The sequence below is a fragment of the Mustela nivalis genome (assembly GCF_964662115.1).
Source record: "Mustela nivalis genome assembly, chromosome: 9".
NCBI lineage: Eukaryota > Metazoa > Chordata > Mammalia > Carnivora > Mustelidae > Mustela > Mustela nivalis.
In genome coordinates, this window is record NC_139028.1 from 106,821,954 (window position 1) to 106,840,519 (window position 18,566).

At 37.5% G+C, this 18,566-nt stretch overlaps 2 protein-coding genes across 2 annotated transcripts; both read left to right on the plus strand.

The window, feature by feature from the left end:
• Window positions 1-5,774: 5,774 nt before the first annotated feature.
• LOC309872973 (olfactory receptor 9G1-like) lies at window positions 5,775-6,692 on the plus strand (the record flags this gene model as incomplete). The annotated part of the gene is made up of 1 exon (XM_082747939.1): window positions 5,775-6,692. The coding sequence occupies one exon, from the start codon at window positions 5,775-5,777 to the stop codon at window positions 6,690-6,692; it is 918 nt and encodes a 305-aa protein (XP_082604065.1).
• Window positions 6,693-16,928: 10,236 nt separating this feature from the next.
• Window positions 16,929-17,864, plus strand: LOC309872900 (olfactory receptor 9G19-like; the record flags this gene model as incomplete). Its single annotated transcript, XM_082747868.1, has 1 exon — window positions 16,929-17,864. One exon carries the CDS (start codon window positions 16,929-16,931, stop codon window positions 17,862-17,864), a length of 936 nt encoding a protein of 311 aa, XP_082603994.1.
• Window positions 17,865-18,566: the final 702 nt, after the last annotated feature.

The following is an 18,566-nucleotide window of genomic DNA, read 5'->3' on the forward strand; positions in this document are numbered from 1 at the left end:
GAACTTCCTCCAGGTGGAGATTTTGTTTACTGACTCAACAGAGCAATATCACCTTCTGCTTGAACCTAATAACCCTCATTCCATGGGTCATAGGTAGAATTAAAATGAGGATCTTTTTTTTTTTTTAATGAGGATCTTGTTCCAGTCTGTGTATCACTCAGTATATGTGTATCTACAGTATTATTTCTGGGTCTGGGTAATAATGATTGACTATATAGCTGGTCCCACTGGACCTGCTAAAAGATTCATTCAGGCCAAAATAATCATTTACATTGTTCCCATTCCTCACTGGCAATTATATACCTCTAGTGTTTTCCATCTCTGTGGATTATTGTCAGTTCAGAACCAGTATCTAATAACCCACAGATGATCTGGGTACTTCCACTTTCCTAACATGGGTCACCCTCATGAATGGCAGCAAGCTATCCACAGGAAGGCTTGGAGGAAGATGTACAGTATATACTTTGGCTAAGTTTCAAGGTCCCTCCTCAAAGAGTATTGCCTCACCATAAGTCTATGTTTTCAATGGCTGTAACACTAGCTTTGTTCACATTATATAGAAAGCAGTAATATAATTATATAAGTAGGCAGAAAGCCCTACCAGAATATCCTGACCTAGTTTTTATCCAAGTAAAAATAAAATGTTTCTCTTTTCAAGAAAAATATCCCCTTGGTTGGTTTCCCATCTAGATCCCTCCTTAAGAACCCCCTAATCCATGAGACATTGCCATTAACATCTGCACATAATATTTGGTTACCACCCAGTTATGGCATACTGGGTAATTCCTTCCATCTTCTCTTGACGAGTATCCACTGAAATATGGCTTTCTGACTGCCTGTTTGATTAAGTCAGATAGTCCAGGTTTAAACTTAGCAGAACCCATATCACTACATGACATTTATTGCATACCTCTATGTCAAGAAAAAAAAGTGCTTTCCTGCCCACCTGTCCTTCATTCCATAAAGCCACTGGTGATCATTTAAGTAAGTTTAAGGCTAGTGGCTGCAATAACTTGTCATTGTCCCATTTCTCACCATGATGGATTTATATATCTAGCCTTTAATTATATGAACAATCCAATCCCAGTTGGATTATCTCCTCATACTACTTCTGATATCAGTCACTGGCATTTTCACCAGGGAATTGTAGTCTCAAAAAAAGAATTCTCCATTATTAAACAATACCCCATTTGTCAACAAATGATTTTCTTTAATTGTCTGGTTAACTATTCCTCAAGTTTATGAAATCCTGAGGGGTAACAGGAATGTCCAACTCTAGGGATACAGAAGCTGTTATAAAAGTTTCCGAGGCAAGCAGATTTGAATTCTGTTGAGGTGATGGCATTGCTGAGAATTTTAGGTAAGTTGTGTGATCCGGATGTTAGTCATAGATGGAATTTTTTACTTGTTCCTCACAATCAGGACAAAGGTCATGTACATACTAAGCTATCATAAGTGTTAAAGAAAGGGCTCCTTTGAAACATCTTCACTATCTTCCTATTATAGTTTCTGGAAATGCCGAGTTCACAAGAAGAAAGAGCATATTTTACTATTAGAGATCAAAAAGGTTATTAATATTGTTTAAAAAAAAGACAAAGGAGAAAGAAACACCTCAGTGCACAAACAAACAGTTAAAGTCAGGAACCAATTTAAAAAGCATGGTTAATATCTACAAAACAGCTGGGGCTACAAGATGAAGTAGCTGAGATTACTAGAGACTGTTTAGGGCTAAAGCCATCCCAGAAAGTTCACATTTCTTTCAGTTTGATATGCTTTAATTCAAAAGCATCACATCATATGATATTTCTGAGAAGAATACAAGACAAAAGGAACTATCGCTCACCACAAACCTTGATGCTCTGGTAATTAGGGATGGAAATGCTTTATTTAGTCTATCATACAAAAGTATAACTTCAGTTAGAAGAATCATATGTTCAGTGGTTAGCAAGCACAGCTGGATTACTGCAGTTGGATTAACAAAACAGAACACAATTCTTCAAGCCGTCTCTTCCCAAGAAAATGTTTTTGTCCTAGCACTGGCAGTCAGAGTAGATCTGTTCATAGCTCATCTCTTTATGTATAACATTACGCAACACATCTTTAATTCCTCAATTCTTCACATTCTGCCATTATGATGGCAGACAGACTTCATGATAAAGAATAAGAATAATGTAACTGAGGGACATCTTATCTTGGTGGTTCAGTCGGTTAAGTGCCTGGATCCTGAACTCAGCCCAGGTTCTGATCTCAGGATCATCAGTTCAAGCCCATTGTTATATCCTAGTGAGATCTTATCTCTTCTTGGCTCCAGTGACCCAGTATGCCTATGAAAAATAGAAATTTATTACTCAGAGATATTCTTCAGATAGTTTCTATTTTTTTCACATAATTCCCAGAAGACCCTATAATAAGTCACAGAGTAAAAGACAAAGCTGTGGAGTGTGGTTTCTTCACAAAGTGATAGCATCCTTTAAGGAACATTTCTGAAATGTCCAGTTGGATTTTTGACTGCCACAAAGATCAAAGGCCCATTTAATAAGCAATAGACAATGACGAACATGGTTTGCACCTAGGGGGCAATCCCATCGGGAGAAAAAAATGTCTATACCCTCTACAGTGTCTTGATGGACATTTGTGCATTGAAAAAAGAGCTTTGTAATTTTGTGAGTTTGAAATCTACTCCATTTTACAAATAAACACTGTATTTGCAAGGTTATACTATCAATCAACTCACCTAGGAATTCAAAATTGAGGGACAAGTGTCATTTATTTTGTTGGAACTTTATCAAGAATGATTCACCTTGTCAGAAAAATCCTATCACTGATGGAAATGCCAGTTCTGATATTTGGATCACTAATACTTTTGTGATGATTCTACATACATGTATAACCACTTCACCAAATGTTGCAGGATTTACATATTAAAATTCACACTATTTCAGAAAAAATCCTATAACTATTACCATGTAATAGTTGTATTATGAGCTACTTTTCTTTTATGTCACTTTTACAATTATAATTACATGTTATATATACATATGTGCACATATGCACACAAGTAGGTATATTAACCACAAATTTCATTATAGGACTATAAGGGAAGCATTTTAAATGTTTGTTATAGAGTGGAAGTTTTTCCATGTGATAAATTCAATTTTAATTTTAAAATTCAAATAGTTCAACTGAGAACTATTACTACAAATAATATCAAGGTGGGATAATTGTCTTTTTAAGCATTGTACATGGCTAGTTATAAAACTATTCTCCATGGAGAATAATGTCAAGTCCCAGGCTTTTAGACCCAAAAGATTTACAATGACATCACTTATTTTGTTACCTGACATAACCAGATGGATTGATTTGCTGGTCTCCACTCTGAAATTTCTCTCTGATTCTCAATCTGTTTCTCTCCGAGTTACATATGATAAATGTGCCAAAGACTTCTTCACAGTAAGCGAGGAGAGAGGTTGCTCCATGATCATGGAGGGAAACTGTGTAGGAGACACAAAATTTTACCTTAGGGTTTGGGGCTTGGCTTGAGAATTTAATTGGCAGGAGACGGAGTGATAGGAGAAACACATACAAATGTATTTAACATAAATGTTACATGACATGGGAGCCCTCACAAGGAAATGAAGACCCTGAGAAGCAACAAAAACGAAATGTTTTTATACAAAGTTGAACCAAAAAAAGACAACTGTAGAAGAATAACTAAAATCTATGGGGGAGGTTAAAGGAAGATAAGTATTTTAGCATTCATGTGCACTTGCCCCCTCGGATCACTACATTTTTATCTTTAGGGTAAATACCCAGTAGTGCAATTGCTGGGTCATAGGGTAGCTCTATTTTCAACTTGAGGAAACCTCCACAGTGTTTTCCAGAGTGGTTGCACCAGCTCTCATTCCCAACAACAGTGTAGGAGGGTTCCCCTTTTTCCGCATCCTCTCCAACATCTGCCGTTTCCTGACTTGTTAATTTTAGCCATTCTACTGGTGTGAGGTGATATCTCATTGTGGTTTTGATTTGAATTTCCCTGATGCTGAGTGATATGAAGCACGTTTTCATGTGTCTGTTGACCATCTGGATGTCTTCTTTGCAGAAATGTCTGTTCACAAATGAATGGATAAAGATGTGATACACACACACACACACACACACACACACACACACACAGAAATACTATGCAGCCGTCATTGAAATGAAATCTTGCCATATGCAATGATGTGGATGGAACCAGAGGGTATTATGCTGAGCAAAACAAGTCAATCAGAGAAAGAAGTCAATTATCATATGATCTCCCTGATATGAGCAATTTTAGAGGCAGAGTAGTGGGGGCTGCTTAGGTGGTAGGGAAGGAAAAAATGAAACAAGATGGGATTGGGAGGGAGACAAACCATGAGTGACTCTTAATCTTACAAAACAAACTGAGGGTTGCTGGGGGGAGGGGGGTTGGGAGAAGGGGGTGGGGTTATGGACATTGGGGAGGGTATGTGCTTTGGTGAGTGCTGTGAAGTGTGTAAACCTGGCGATTCACAGACCTGTACCCCTGGGGATAAAAATACATGTTTATGAAAAATAAAATATTTAAAAAAAAAGGACTCTTGGAGACATGTTGTTTCTTTTCTTTTCCTTTTTTATAAGCACATTTAGTGAAAAGAAAAGAAAATATGTTAAACTAATAGGATATATATAATATTAGATAATGAGCAGTGCTAAGGAGAATAATAAAGCAGAAAAGGGATATAAGAAATGCCAGGGAAGCAGTTTTCAATATTGTGATCAGGAACACCTGAAAAGGCAATTGAGACTTGAAAATATAAGAGAGTTTGCTATAAAGATACTCAGGAAGAGCATCCTGGCCTTAGAGAGAAGCAACTCCAAAGGCACAAAGCATCCCCTACTATTCTAAGAATTGAAAGGAGGGTTGCATGGCTGGAATGGATAGTAGGAATCAGAAGCAGAGAGGCAATAAGCTTGTCCATCTTTGTAACAACTTTGGTTTTACTCTGAATAAGTTGAGAAGTCACTGGAGTGTTTGAAGCAAAAGAATAACATGATCTAACTGGTCTTTTAGCAGGATCACTCTGCCCAACTTGTTCAGAGACCCAACTGGGCTTGGGATATGAGGGAGGAAGCTGGGAGAGCCTTTGAAACACTGTGATAGCACCCATGGGATATCACAGTGGTTTTAGTCTAGGGCAGAACCACTGGAGCTGGGGAACACTAGTCAGGTTCTGGATATATTGTGAAGGTATAATCAAGATGTTGTTGATTAGTCAGTTACAATGTCAAAGTCAGAGAGGAGTCAAGAGAGTCAGCAATTTCCCCTAAATTGGAAAATTCCATTTACTGCAGTGAAGAAGACTGAGGGAAAAGCAGGCTGAGGAAGAATGGTTGGAACTCAGTTTTTCTTGAAATGCCCAGTAGATCTCCTGTAAGAGATGTTAAGTAGGGATTTGAACTTGTCAGTCAGGAATCCAGGGAAGAAAAATTATCAGAGTTAACAAATAAAAAATGATGGGTTTATGGACATTGGGGAGGGTATGTGCTATGGTGAGTGCTATGAAATGTGTAAACCTGACGATTCACAGACCTGTAACCCTGGGGATAAAAATACATTATTTGTTTATAAAAATTTTTAAAAATTGATAAAAAAAATGAAAAATGAAAAAAGGAATTGGAATTCATATAATTGTTTTTATTTAGCATATTTTCTGTTTATTCAGCAAAATGATACAAGCGGAAATCTCACTGTTTCTCCTCTTAGGTGAGCTATGGAGAGAAGCAACCATACGGTGACTGAGTTCATCCTGGTGGGCTTCACGACAGACCCGGTGATGCAGCTGGTCCTGTTTGTGGTATTCCTTAGCGTGTACTCTTTGACCCTGGTAGCAAATGCCACTCTCATGGTGTTGATCTGTAATGACTCCCGGCTTCAAACAGCAATGTATTTCTTCATTGGGAATCTGTCCTTTCTGGATCTTTGGTATTCCTCTGTCTACACCCCAAAGATTCTGGTGACCTGTATCTCTGAAGACAAAAGCATCTCCTTTGCTGGCTGTGTATGTCAGTTCTTCTTCTCTGCTGGGTTGGCATATAGTGAGTGTTACCTGTTGGCCGCCATGGCTTATGACCGCTATATGGCCATCTCAAAACCACTGCTTTATTCTCAGGCTATGTCTTTAAAGCTATGTGCGTTTTTGGTAGCATCCTCATACCTTGGTGGCTTTATTAACTCTTCCATCATCACCAAAAGAACTTTTGCCTTGAACTTCTGTAGTGGCAATGTCATTGATGACTTTTTCTGTGATTTGCCTCCCCTGGTGAAGTTGGCTTGTGGCAGGAAAGATGGCTATCAGACTATACTATACTTCCTCCTGGCTTCCAATGTCATCACTCCAACAGTGCTCATCCTCTCTTCCTACCTGTTCATCATTGCCACCATCATGAAAATCCGCTCCACCCAAGGCCGCCTCAAGGCCTTCTCCACATGTTCCTCCCACCTGGTCTCTGTCACCCTGTACTATGGCTCCATCCTCTACATCTACTCTCGTCCCAGATCTAGCTATTCTTTGGACAGGGACAAAATAGTTTCTACATTTTACACTGTGGTGTTCCCCATGTTGAATCCCATGATCTATAGTCTGAGGAATAAGGATGTGAAAGAGGCCCTGAATAAACTCATTAAATAAATCAAGATTCTCTCCTTCTAAGCAAATGCAATGACAATTTTTGGTCAAGTTATTCTGTTTCAAAAAGAGCTGCCATTGTGTCCCATCATGATTAACAATTCTTTCAATGTCAGTTAAAGAATCTGCACTCTTGATACATGACAATTTAAGAGACCTAAGAAAGATTAGAGCAATTGAGGAGATAGAATTTAAATATAAAATTTAAGAATTTGTATTGAATTTCATGTTACTCTAGATTAAAAACAAATAAAAAGCTTAAAACCAAAAACTCTCCTCTACCTTCATAATGTGATAGATCAGTCCACTCCTCTAGCATGAGAATATTTATGGCTGATTGATATATACAGAATAGTATCTATATGGTTATTTCCTAAAAACTAGGAACAAGTAGGCTGAATAAAGTTTTGGTATTTTCTTATGAAAAATAATTGGTTGAAATGACTTCTATTCTCTTAAAAAAATTTCCTAAACATTTGTATATGCAGTTTGCCCCCGGAAGCATTAGCATGAAGACCCAGCAGCACTCATAAGACAACTTGATACAACTAGGATCAGTAAGCATGATCTCTCCAGTCTATTTTTCTAACATATGTCCTTCAGTTAAGAAAAAATCAGTCAAGTTTACATAGATGAGATTTTTATAAATCCCTGTATAACTATGAGAGTTCCTCTTTTATTTTATAAGGGTGAAGTTGCAGGTCTTCTACAACCAAATTGGACAATCTGAGCATTAAAACATGATTATTATGGTAATGAATAAATAACAAAAAGAAATGAAGCATTTGAGAAAAAAAGTCTATGACTAACTACCCATTACTCAAAAGAGAAATATTTATATAGGTGATACACACAGGTGGTGATAAAACAAAAGAATAAATATGATGAGTTGCATTTAATTTTGATTTGTAAAAGTGAGGCAATATAAATATAATTTATATCAATAAAACATAAATATATTTTACTGATGAAAGCAATGGTAAACAAACAGGAAAGTGACATTCAAGCAAGTAGTCCTCCAAAATATAGGAACTCGGTGCAGACCAGGAAAGACCCATCAGCACCAGCAAAAACACATATTATCCCATAAAATAAATGCAAGGTATAAAATCAGTACTAGTTGTAACACATAGTACCCCAATAGAGACAGAGCACAACAGTGTAATTCCAAAATGTTTTATTTAGACTGTGTTCTAAAACGGTTCTATTTATGCCAACTCAGACTCTTTTCTAAAAGCTCTCTATTTCCCATTAATAATAGTAAAATTCCTATAAAATATATTCTTCATAAGTAGTGTGAACAGATCTAATTGGTGTACCATAGCAGCAGAAAATCAGGTGTTTAATGTTCCTTAAGGAAAATACATTATTCCAGAGGGACACATCAGTTACAAAAAGTAGAACTGATGTAATAACCCTTCTTGAAACATCCTAATGTCATAAAATCTGATTTTTACTCTAATAAAGATGTTCAAGCTACTTATTGAGAACTCCTATTTTAATCCGTTTAGAAGAAACAATCAAGTCCTTTTTTCCAAATAAGTATTAACATCTACCAGAGGCTGTAACTTTCACTGGCCAAAGTGGAGAGGCATACTATTTTAGGTATGTAAAAGTGGTCTCAACTCCAGAATCAAGTCGAAATAACTTACCAAGACCCTAGTGAGAAGATAAAGTACAGCTAAGAATAATTTTAAAAGATGTAACATAACACAAATTTAACTAAATTTGTGGCACCGATGTTTTAGAAAATGTTTTAGCATATGTTTAAGTGTAAGCTAGGCAGTAAGTTTTCAAATTACAGTTGGTAATACTTCACCTGCAGTTGATGGTTGCGAAGATGCAAAAGAATCTCCCATATTAACTTATAATTAATTACACTATAAATTTATAAGGGAATTTACTCAAATCCCAAGTGAAGTTTAAAGTTTGAAAGAAAGTGGTTTCTAAGTTGTACTGTTTTGATATACAAGTTTAACTAAATTAAAAATGTTTTAAAAGTCCCTATATACCTTCGTCTTGTATTACTCTGGCTTATTGACTTTTTCTCAACACCTCAGATCAGATTTACCTGGTAAACTGTCCATATTTTCTTATTATTAGGTCTGAGTCTTAGATCATCTTGTTTTATTTGGTTGCAATACTTTTCAAACAGAAAGCCAAGGAGATACTATGAAATAGTGTTCAATCCCCTGGGTTCCAAACATAATTCTTGATATCATATTGTAGCACTTAGTAATTCCTCACTGGTTATTGAGGTCAATCACCCTGCCCACTGGAGTGACCACTGTCAATTCATGATCAATTCATGAGAAGCCCGACATGGCTAGTGTAGAGTCTCAGATTCCAATTAACCAGAGCATTGAGGACATTTACTTGGGGAATTCCACCTTTGTGCTCATAGATTCTAAATAAACTGAATATAAGGTTATGGGTAAGGTTATTAAATTCTCCTGGGTTATTTGATGTAATAGGCTATAGTAGCCAGGGTCCTCCAAGGAGAACACACTAAGGTAGAATTAAAAGTTCAAGAATTTTATTAGGGGAAACTATTGTGTCTGTATAAGATAAAGTGGAGAGGGAGCCAGAAGAAGCAAAAAGTGGCACTCAATCATGAGGAAAGTCTGAGCACGAGTGAAGGGGAGAGGGAAGGAAGGATGGGCAAAAGCATCCTAGGCCATTGTTCAGTTCATGGTAAGTTCAGCAAAGGTAAGTACTTGAGCCAAAATTAGCCATCAATCCAGTGCCTAAGAAGGATAGTCCTGCCTTGGTATCCCTGTTGTTCTCAGTAATTAGCTGGGAGCAGTCTGTGGGAAGCATGACCTTGATACAAATGGGGAAATGTATTTCAGAGATCAGCAGTTAGGACCTTTGCACAATTACATTCCCTGTTCTTGAAAGGCTCATTTTCCTGGCCACCACAGGGGCCATGGCAACTCATCCCCTTGGTTCATAGACATGTATATTCTTGATAAAGCAAGATGGAACCATATATTGGCTGCTGTTTTAAAGCATGCAGCAGACTCAGAGGACACCTCAACAACCATGAATGAGTTTTCATATAGCTCTTCCACGATTTGATCAGGCCAATCACACTTGAAATGTGTGTACAGAGAACTTCTATAGAATCACTTTAGAATGATAAAGCAAAAAGTAAAACAAATTATTTCTGTGAATTGGAGAAGATAGTTACTATTCCCTTGCCATCTAATATATTTCTTCTTAGAAGTGATGCATGGTGAGATACCATGTTCATGAAGAAGGCATTAGGTAAGTCTACATGCAGGATCAGTACCTGGCAAGTAAAAGATAGCCAACAAGTTGATTAGTTTCGGGAGGGTACAGAGTATAGAGAACTCCTGAAGAATAGTGTTGTAACTTCTGAGAACTATAACCTTTTTTTTAAATTTTTTTTTAATTTTTTTGAGATAGAGAAGGAGCATTAGCAAAAGGAAGAGGGGCAGAGGAGAGGGAGATGAAGATGTAGACTCCCATGGAGCAGAGAGCCCAATGAGAGGCTCGATCCTGGGACCCTGAGATTATGATCTGAGCCAAAGGCAGAAGCTTAACCAACTGAGCCACCCAGGTGCCCCTCTTTCTATTTTTGAAGTTGCCTGAAGACAGAGGTCATAAGCAATGGAAGAAGAGCTTCAAAATGAATCACCTGGTAAGTCCAGGAAGGCAACAAGCTGTGGCATCTTTGCAAGAAAGTAGACCAGAGAAAAACACTCAGACCTCAATCTTTTCCCCACCAATGACAACCACTGGCTAAACCCATTAAGTAGAGCACAAAGGAGCCCGCTGATGCAGTTAAGATAGCTGAGTATCCTGGAGCAAGGAGGAGGTTCAAAGGGCAGAGAATGGATTTTGAAGAACAAAAGAAAGGTATTCAATATTTAAGGAAAATATATTATTAAGCAAATATGATTTAATATGCATCTATATGTATATGAATATATATTTACATACATAATATATGTGCACATATATGTCCAGTTTAGCTTCTACACAAATCAAGAGAAAATGAGGATGCAAATTATGACTGATTACATTTTCACCAGGGAATTGTAGTCTCAAAAAAAGAATTCTCCATTATAAGACAATACCCCATTTGTCAACAAACGATTTTCTTTAATTGTCTGGTTAACTATTTGCTCAAGTTTATGAAATCCTGAGGGGTAACAGGAATGTCCAACTCTAGGGATACAGAAGCTATTATAAAAGTTTCCAAGGCAAGCATATTTGAATTCTGTTGAGGTGATGGCATTGCTGAGAATTTTAGGTAAGTTGTCTGATCCAGATGTTAGTCATAGACGGAATTTTTTACTTGTTCCTCACAATCAGGACAAAGGTCATGTACATACTAAGTTATCATAAGTGTTAAAGAAAGGGCTCCTTTGAAACATCTTCACTATCTTCCTATTATAGTTTCTGGAAATGCCAAGTTCACAAGAAGAAAGAGCATATTTTACTATTAGAGATCAAAAAGGCAATTAATATTGTTAAAAAAAAAAAAAGACAAAGGAGAAAGAAACACCTCAGTGCACAAACAAACAGTTAATGTCAGGAACCACTTTAAATTGGGAGGGAGACAAACCATAAGAGACTCTTAATCTCACAAAACAAACTGAGGGGTGCTGGGGGGAGGGGAGTTGGGAGAAGGTAGATGGGGTTATGGACATTGGGGAGGGTATGTGCTTTGGAGAGTGCTGTGAAGTGTGTAAACCTGGCGATTCACAGACCTGTACCCCTGGGGATAAAAATATATGTTTATAAAAAATAATTTTTTTTAAAAAAAAAGCATGGTTAATATCTACAAAACAGCTGGGGCAGCAAGATGAAGTAGCTGAGATTACTAGAGACTGTTTAGGGCTAAAGCCATCCCAGAAAGTTCACATTTCTTTCAGTTTGATATGCTTTAATTCAAAAGCATCACATCATATGATATTTCTGAGAAGAATACAAGACAAAAGGAACTATCGCTCACCACAAACCTTGATGCTCTGGTAATTAGGGATGGAAATGCTTTATTTAGTTTATCATACAAAAGTATAACTTCAGTTAGAAGAATCATATGTTCAGTGGTTAGCAAGCACAGCTGGATTACTGCAGTTGGATTAACAAAACAGAACACAATTCTTCAAGCCGTCTCATCCCAAGAAAATGTTTTTGTCCTAGCACTGGCAGTCAGAGTAGATCTGTTCATTGCTCATCTCTTTATGTATAACATTATGCAACACATCTTTAATTCCTCAATTCTTCACATTCTGCCATTATGATGGCAGACAGACTTCATGATAAAGAATAAGAATAATGTAACTGAGGGACATCTTATCTTGGTGGTTCAGTCGGTTAAGTGCCTGAATCCCTATCTCAGCCCAGGTTCTGATCTCAGGATCATGAGTTCAAGCCCCTTGTTGGGCTCCATCTGGGTGTGGAGCCTACTTAAAAAGAAAAGAAGAAGAATATAAATGGTATTTATTTCAGCATTTGTCAGACTTGATCTATGGACAATGTACAATATAAACCCTTGGGCTGCTTTACTGAAAGCAAGTTTCTGGGTCCCACCCACAGGTTGCTAAATTAGAAATTCTGGAGCTGGGCCAGGTGATTTTTACAGGCTCAGAATTTGAGAACCACTGGCTGCCTGAGTGGTTATGATGTGCTAGGTAGTGTGCCTAGTCCTTACTTGAGTTATCTTCTTTATGACAACCCAAAGGAGAGATAAGTTATTCTCTATATATGAAGAAATGGAGGCTTTACAACATTGGCTAGTGATGGAGAAATTGAACCTTTGTTAATCTCCTGAAAGTCAGACGCTTTTTCCATGCAATCCTGGGTATCTCTGGTTTAGACCACTCAGCTCTCATTGTAAAATCAGGCTTCCTGTCCATCACAATGGATAATCTGTTGATTATGTGAAAAAAAAAAAAATCTTCACAAACTTGCTCCATTGAGGCAAAGAAATATTTGGCAAAGCTGTTGGCAGGCAGATTCCTTTGTTTTTTCCTGTTTTTGTTTGCAAAGATGAAGGCAAAGATTACTCATGCCAGAAAATGCACATGGGATATCAAACAATTCTGCTGATGGTTTAAAAGGAAAATGACATAATTAGAAGCCACCCAGATATTCATTTCTATTGGTTTGTTTCTTTTCCAACTCAGGGCTGCCCATTCATTCATTCATTCATTCAATATTTATTGTAGGTCTATTACATACCAGTTATTATTCTAGGCACAAGGCATATAATAATGAATGAAACAGACAAAACTTCCTGCTCTCATGAAACTTACAACCTAGTGAGATCTTATATCTGCTTGGCTCCAGTGACCCAGTATGCCTATGAAAAATAGATATTTACTACTCAGAGATATTCTATTTTTTCACATAATTCCCAGAAGACCCTATAATAAGTCACAGAGTAAAAGACAAAGCTGTGGAGTGTGGTTTCTTCACAAAGTGATAGCATCCTTTAAGGAACATTTCTGAAATGTCCAGTTGGATTTTTGACTGCCACAAAGATCAAAGGCCCATTTAATAAGCAATAGACAATGACAAAAATGGTTTGCACCTAGGGGGCAGTCCTATCCAGAGAAAAAAAAGGCTATACTCTCTACAGTGTCTTGATGGACATTTGTGCATTGAAAAAAGAGCTTTGTAATTTTGTGAGGTTGAAATCTACTCCATTTTACAAATAAACACTGTATTTTCAAGGTTATACTATAAATCAACTCACCTAGGAATTCAAAATTGAGGGACGAGTGTCATTTATTTTGTTGGAACTGTATCAAGAATGATTCTCCTTGTCAGAAAAATCTTATCACTGATGGAAATGCCAGTTCTGATATTTGGATCACTAATACTTTTGTGATGATTCTACATACATGTATAACCACTTCACCAAATGTTGCAGGATTTACATATTACAATTCACACTATTTCAGAAAAAATCCTATAATTATTACCATGTAATAGTTGTATTATGAGCTACTTTTCTTTTTATGTCACTTTTACAATTATAATTACATGTTATATAAACATATGTGCACATATGCACACAAGTAGGTTTATTAACCATAAATTTCATTATAGGACTATAAGGGAAGCATTTTAAATGTTTGTTATAGAGTGGATGTTTTTCAATGTGATAAATTCAATTTTAATTTTAAAATTCAAATAGTTAAACTGAGAACTATTACTACAAATAATATCAAGGTGGGATAATTGTCTTTTTAAGCATTGTTCATGGCTAGTTATAAAACTATTCTCCATGGAGAATAATGTCAAGTCCCAGGCTTTAGACCCAAAAGATTTACAATGACATCACTTATTTTGTTACCTGACATAACCAGATGGATTGATTTGCTGGTGTCCACACTGAAATTTCTCTCTGATTCTCAATTTGTTTCTCTCCGAGGGATATATGATAAATGTGCCAAAGACTTCTTCACAGTAAGTGAGGAGAGAGGTTGCTCCATGATCATGGAGGAAAACTGTGTAGGAGACACAAAATTTTACCTTAGGGTTGGGACTGGGCTTGAGAATTTAATTGGCAGGAGACGGAGTGATAGGAGAAACAAATACAAATGTATTTAACATAAATGTTACATGACATGGGAGCCCTCACAAGGGAATGAAGACCCCGAGAAGCAACAAAACCTAAATGTTTTTATACAGAGTTGAACCAAAAAAAGACAACTGTAGAATAATAACTAAAATCTATGGGGGAGGCTAAAGGAAGATAAGTATTTTAGCAGTCAGGTGCACTTCCCCCTCGGATCACTACATTTTTATCTTTAGGGTAAATACCCAGTAGTGCAATTGCTGGGTCATAAGGTAGCTCTATTTCCAAATTGAGGAAACCTCCACAGTGTTTTTCCAGAGTGGTTGCACCAGCTCTCATTCCCTCCAACAGTGTAGGAGGGTTCCCCTTTTTCCGCATCCTCTCCAACATCTGCCGTTTCCTGACTTGTTAATTTTAGCCATTCTACTGGTGTGAGGTGGTATCTCATTGTGGTTTTCATTTGAATTTCCCTGATGCTGAGTGATATGGAGCACGTTTTCATGTGTCTGTTGACCATCTGCAGAAATGTCTGTTCACAAATGAATGGATAAAGATGTGATACACACACACACACATACACACACACACACTGAAATAATATGCAGCCGTCATTGAAATGAAATCTTGCCATATGCAATGATGTGGATGGAACCAGAGGGTTTTATGCTGAGCAAAATAAGTCAATCAGAGAAAGATGTCAATTATCATATGATCTCCCTGATATGAGGAATTTGAGAGGCAGAGTAGGGGGGGCGCTTAGGTGGTAGGGAAGGAAAAAAATGAAACAAGATGGGATTGGGAGGGATACAAACCATAAGAGACTCTTAAACTCACAAAACAAACTGAGAGTTGCTGGGGGTTAGGGGAGGTAGGGATAGGGTGGCTGGATTACAGACATTGGGGAGGGTATGAGCTATGGTGAGTGGTGTGAAGTGTGTAAGCCTAATGATTCACAAACCTATACCCTTTGAGCAAATAATACATTATATGTTAATAAAAATAATAATTTAATTTTTAAAAAAACAGATAAAAAACTTACTACAAGATTTTCAGTAATTAAGACAGTGAGCAAACTGTTGTGCCTTGGGTTAGGCAATGGTTTCTTAAATAAGACGTCAAGGGCAAGCAAGAAGAAAAAAGATTAAGTGAACTTTATCAAATTTAAAATTCATGCATGCCAAAGGATATCATCAAGAAAGTAAAAAAAAAAAAAAATGACAAAGGATGGGAAAATAAATTTGCATATAATAAATTTTATAAAAGACGTGTATCCAGAATGTATAAGAAGTATTACAATTCAGCAATGAAAAGCCAAAAGAAACTAATAAAAAGATGAGCAAACGATTTTAATACATAGTTCTCCAAAGAAGATACGTAATAAGCACATGAAAATACACTTTATGTTATTAGTTATTAAGAAAATGTAAATCAAGGGGCACCTGGTAGCTTAGTCAATTAAATATCTGGCTTCTAATTTTGGTTTAGCTCATGATCTTAGACTTATAGGATCAAGCCCCGCCCCCAGCTCTGTGCACAACAGGAAGTCTGCTTGAGATTCTCTCTCTCACTCTCCCTCTGCCCCTCCCTGCCCCCTCAAATAAATACATAAACCATTTAAAAAAAAAGAAAGTGTAAATCAAAACTACAATATCATACCACTTCACACCCAATGGGACTGCTAAAATCAAAAAGATAATAACTTGTATTGGGATGAGGAATTATTGGATCCCATATGCTTTACTGATATGATTGAAAAATGGCAGGATTCATTTGGAAGACAGCTGGGTAAAGTCCCAGAATGTTAAATATAGATGACTAAACAATTGTACTCCTGGATATCTACTCAAGATAAATGAAAGCATATGTCGTTACAAAACTTGTATAAGGATTCCCATAACAGCATTGTTCATAATTGCCAAAAAATAGAAACAATAAAACATGTATCTATTGACGAATAGGTAAATGAAATATGGTGTATCCATACAAAGGGATATTATTTGGCAATTAAAACAAAGGAATGATACATGCTACAACATTAATGAAAAAGAAAAATGTGCTAAAAAGGCATATTTGCAGGTGGTATACTCTGCCATCTCTCAAATGTCACCAATTCTAAACTACAGGGACTTTCCCATCCTCATGGGCTTTGAGAAACTTGTCCATGTATAGCTGGGAAATAAGAAAAGACTGTTTCCTCTCAGGGTCTAAGTTTAATTAGTTCCTCTCCCAGTTCATTTTCACCACACCATCTAGTTTGCTTTTCCTAATATCTCTAACATTAACTGAAAATATTTCCACATATATTTGTTTATTCATCATGTAGGACTCTAAATTAAGTCCTCGTAGAATAGGAGTCAACCCTATCGTCCTCACTGCTGTATGCCAACGCCAAGAAGGCACCTGGACCTCAAGAAATATTTTTCTTGAAAAATAAGTAAGCAACCAAGAGCACTCAAGCTTTCCTATTATTAAATGCACTTCATTGAAATGAATATGTTAATGCTCCCATCACCTGCCCTTGTCAGGCAAAATTCCTGCTCTGGTCTCACTTGCCCTAACAGCTTATAATCTTGACTGTATCTCACAGGCTTATCACAGAGATTGCATTCCTGTAGTATGGGTTGAGGGAATTAAACTTTTCACTCTTTAATTTGCAGGTGAGGTCTCCTTAAACCATGGAGAGAAGCAATCATACAGTAACTGAGTTCATCCTAGTGGGTTTCACAACGGACCCAGTGATGCAGTTGGTCCTGTTCGTGGTATTCCTTGGCGTGTACTCTCTGACCGTGGTAGGAAATGCCACCCTCATGGTATTGATCTGTAATGACTCCCGGCTACACACAGCAATGTATTTCTTCATTGGGAATCTGTCCTTTCTGGATCTCTGGTATTCCTCTGTCTACACCCCAAAGATCCTGGTGACCTGTATCTCTGAAGACAAAAGCATCTCCTTTGCTGGCTGCCTAGCTCAGTTCTTCTTCTCTGCTGGCTTGGCATATAGTGAGTGTTACCTATTGGCCGCCATGGCTTATGACCGCTACGCAGCCATTTCCAACCCCCTGCTTTACGCTCAGGCCATGTCAAGGTCATTGTGCATCTCTTTGGTTATATTTTCCTATACTGGAGGTTTTGTCAATGCAATAATTCTCACCAGCAACACATTCACCTTGGATTTTTGTGGTGATAATGTCGTTGATGACTTTTTCTGTGATGTCCCACCCCTGGTGAAGTTGGCGTGTGATGTGAAAGAGAGCTACCAGGCCGTGCTGTACTTCCTCCTGGCCTCCAACGTCATCGCCCCCACACTGCTCATCCTCGCCTCCTACCTGTTCATCATCGCTGCCATCTTGAGGATCCGCTCCACCCAGGGCCGCTACAAGGCCTTCTCCACCTGCTCCTCCCACCTGGTCTCCGTCACCTTGTACTACGGCTCCATTCTCTACATCTACTCTCGCCCAAGTTCCAGCTATTCCCTTGAGAGGGATAAAATGGTATCAACATTTTATACTGTGCTGTTCCCCATGTTGAACCCCATGATCTACAGTCTGAGGAATGAGGACGTGAAAGAAGCCCTGAGAAAACTGGTCTGGTTAACTCAATCGGAAATCTGAGTTGGCCTGTATTTCCCAAATCAGTGCTCAGGGAGAGTGGGCTGCTTCAGGAGCAGCATGGGGAACTGGCTTTTTTTAAACAGCACAGCTTTTTTTCTGGTCAAAAACAGCGAAGGAAGTTTTATTTATATTAGCTTGACTTGCTTTAGTGATCAAACTATAATCTCTATTATAAAATATTGGTTCAATTGAATATTAACATAGTTTTAAAAAGCAGCTGTAGGGCTTAATAAAATATAGAAGTATATATATTGCTTCTAAGAACCTAAAAGATTAAATTTTCCTTCACTATCTCCTTAAGAGCAACCTATTTTCCACCTACATACTGAGCTTTAAGGGAATGTGAGGAAATGCTGGAGATTTGTGTAATCCACCCCAAATCCTTCTCATCCAGTACTTACAGAACTTCTGTAATAGAAGAATTTTTTTTTATTTTTATTTATTTATTTTTTAATGTTGGGGAGCCTAGGTGGCCTATTCAGTTAAGCATCTGACTCTTGGTTTCCATTCAGGTCATGACCTCAGGGTCATGGGATCCAGCACCAAGGTGGGTTCTGTTCTCAGCAGGAAGTCTGCTTGAGATTCTCTCCTTCTCCCTCCGGCCCTTCCCCTGCTATTTCTCTCTCTCTCTTTCTTCATCTTGCTCTCTCACTCTCAAATAAAATAAATAAAAATCTTTATAAAAAATAATTTTAAAATGTT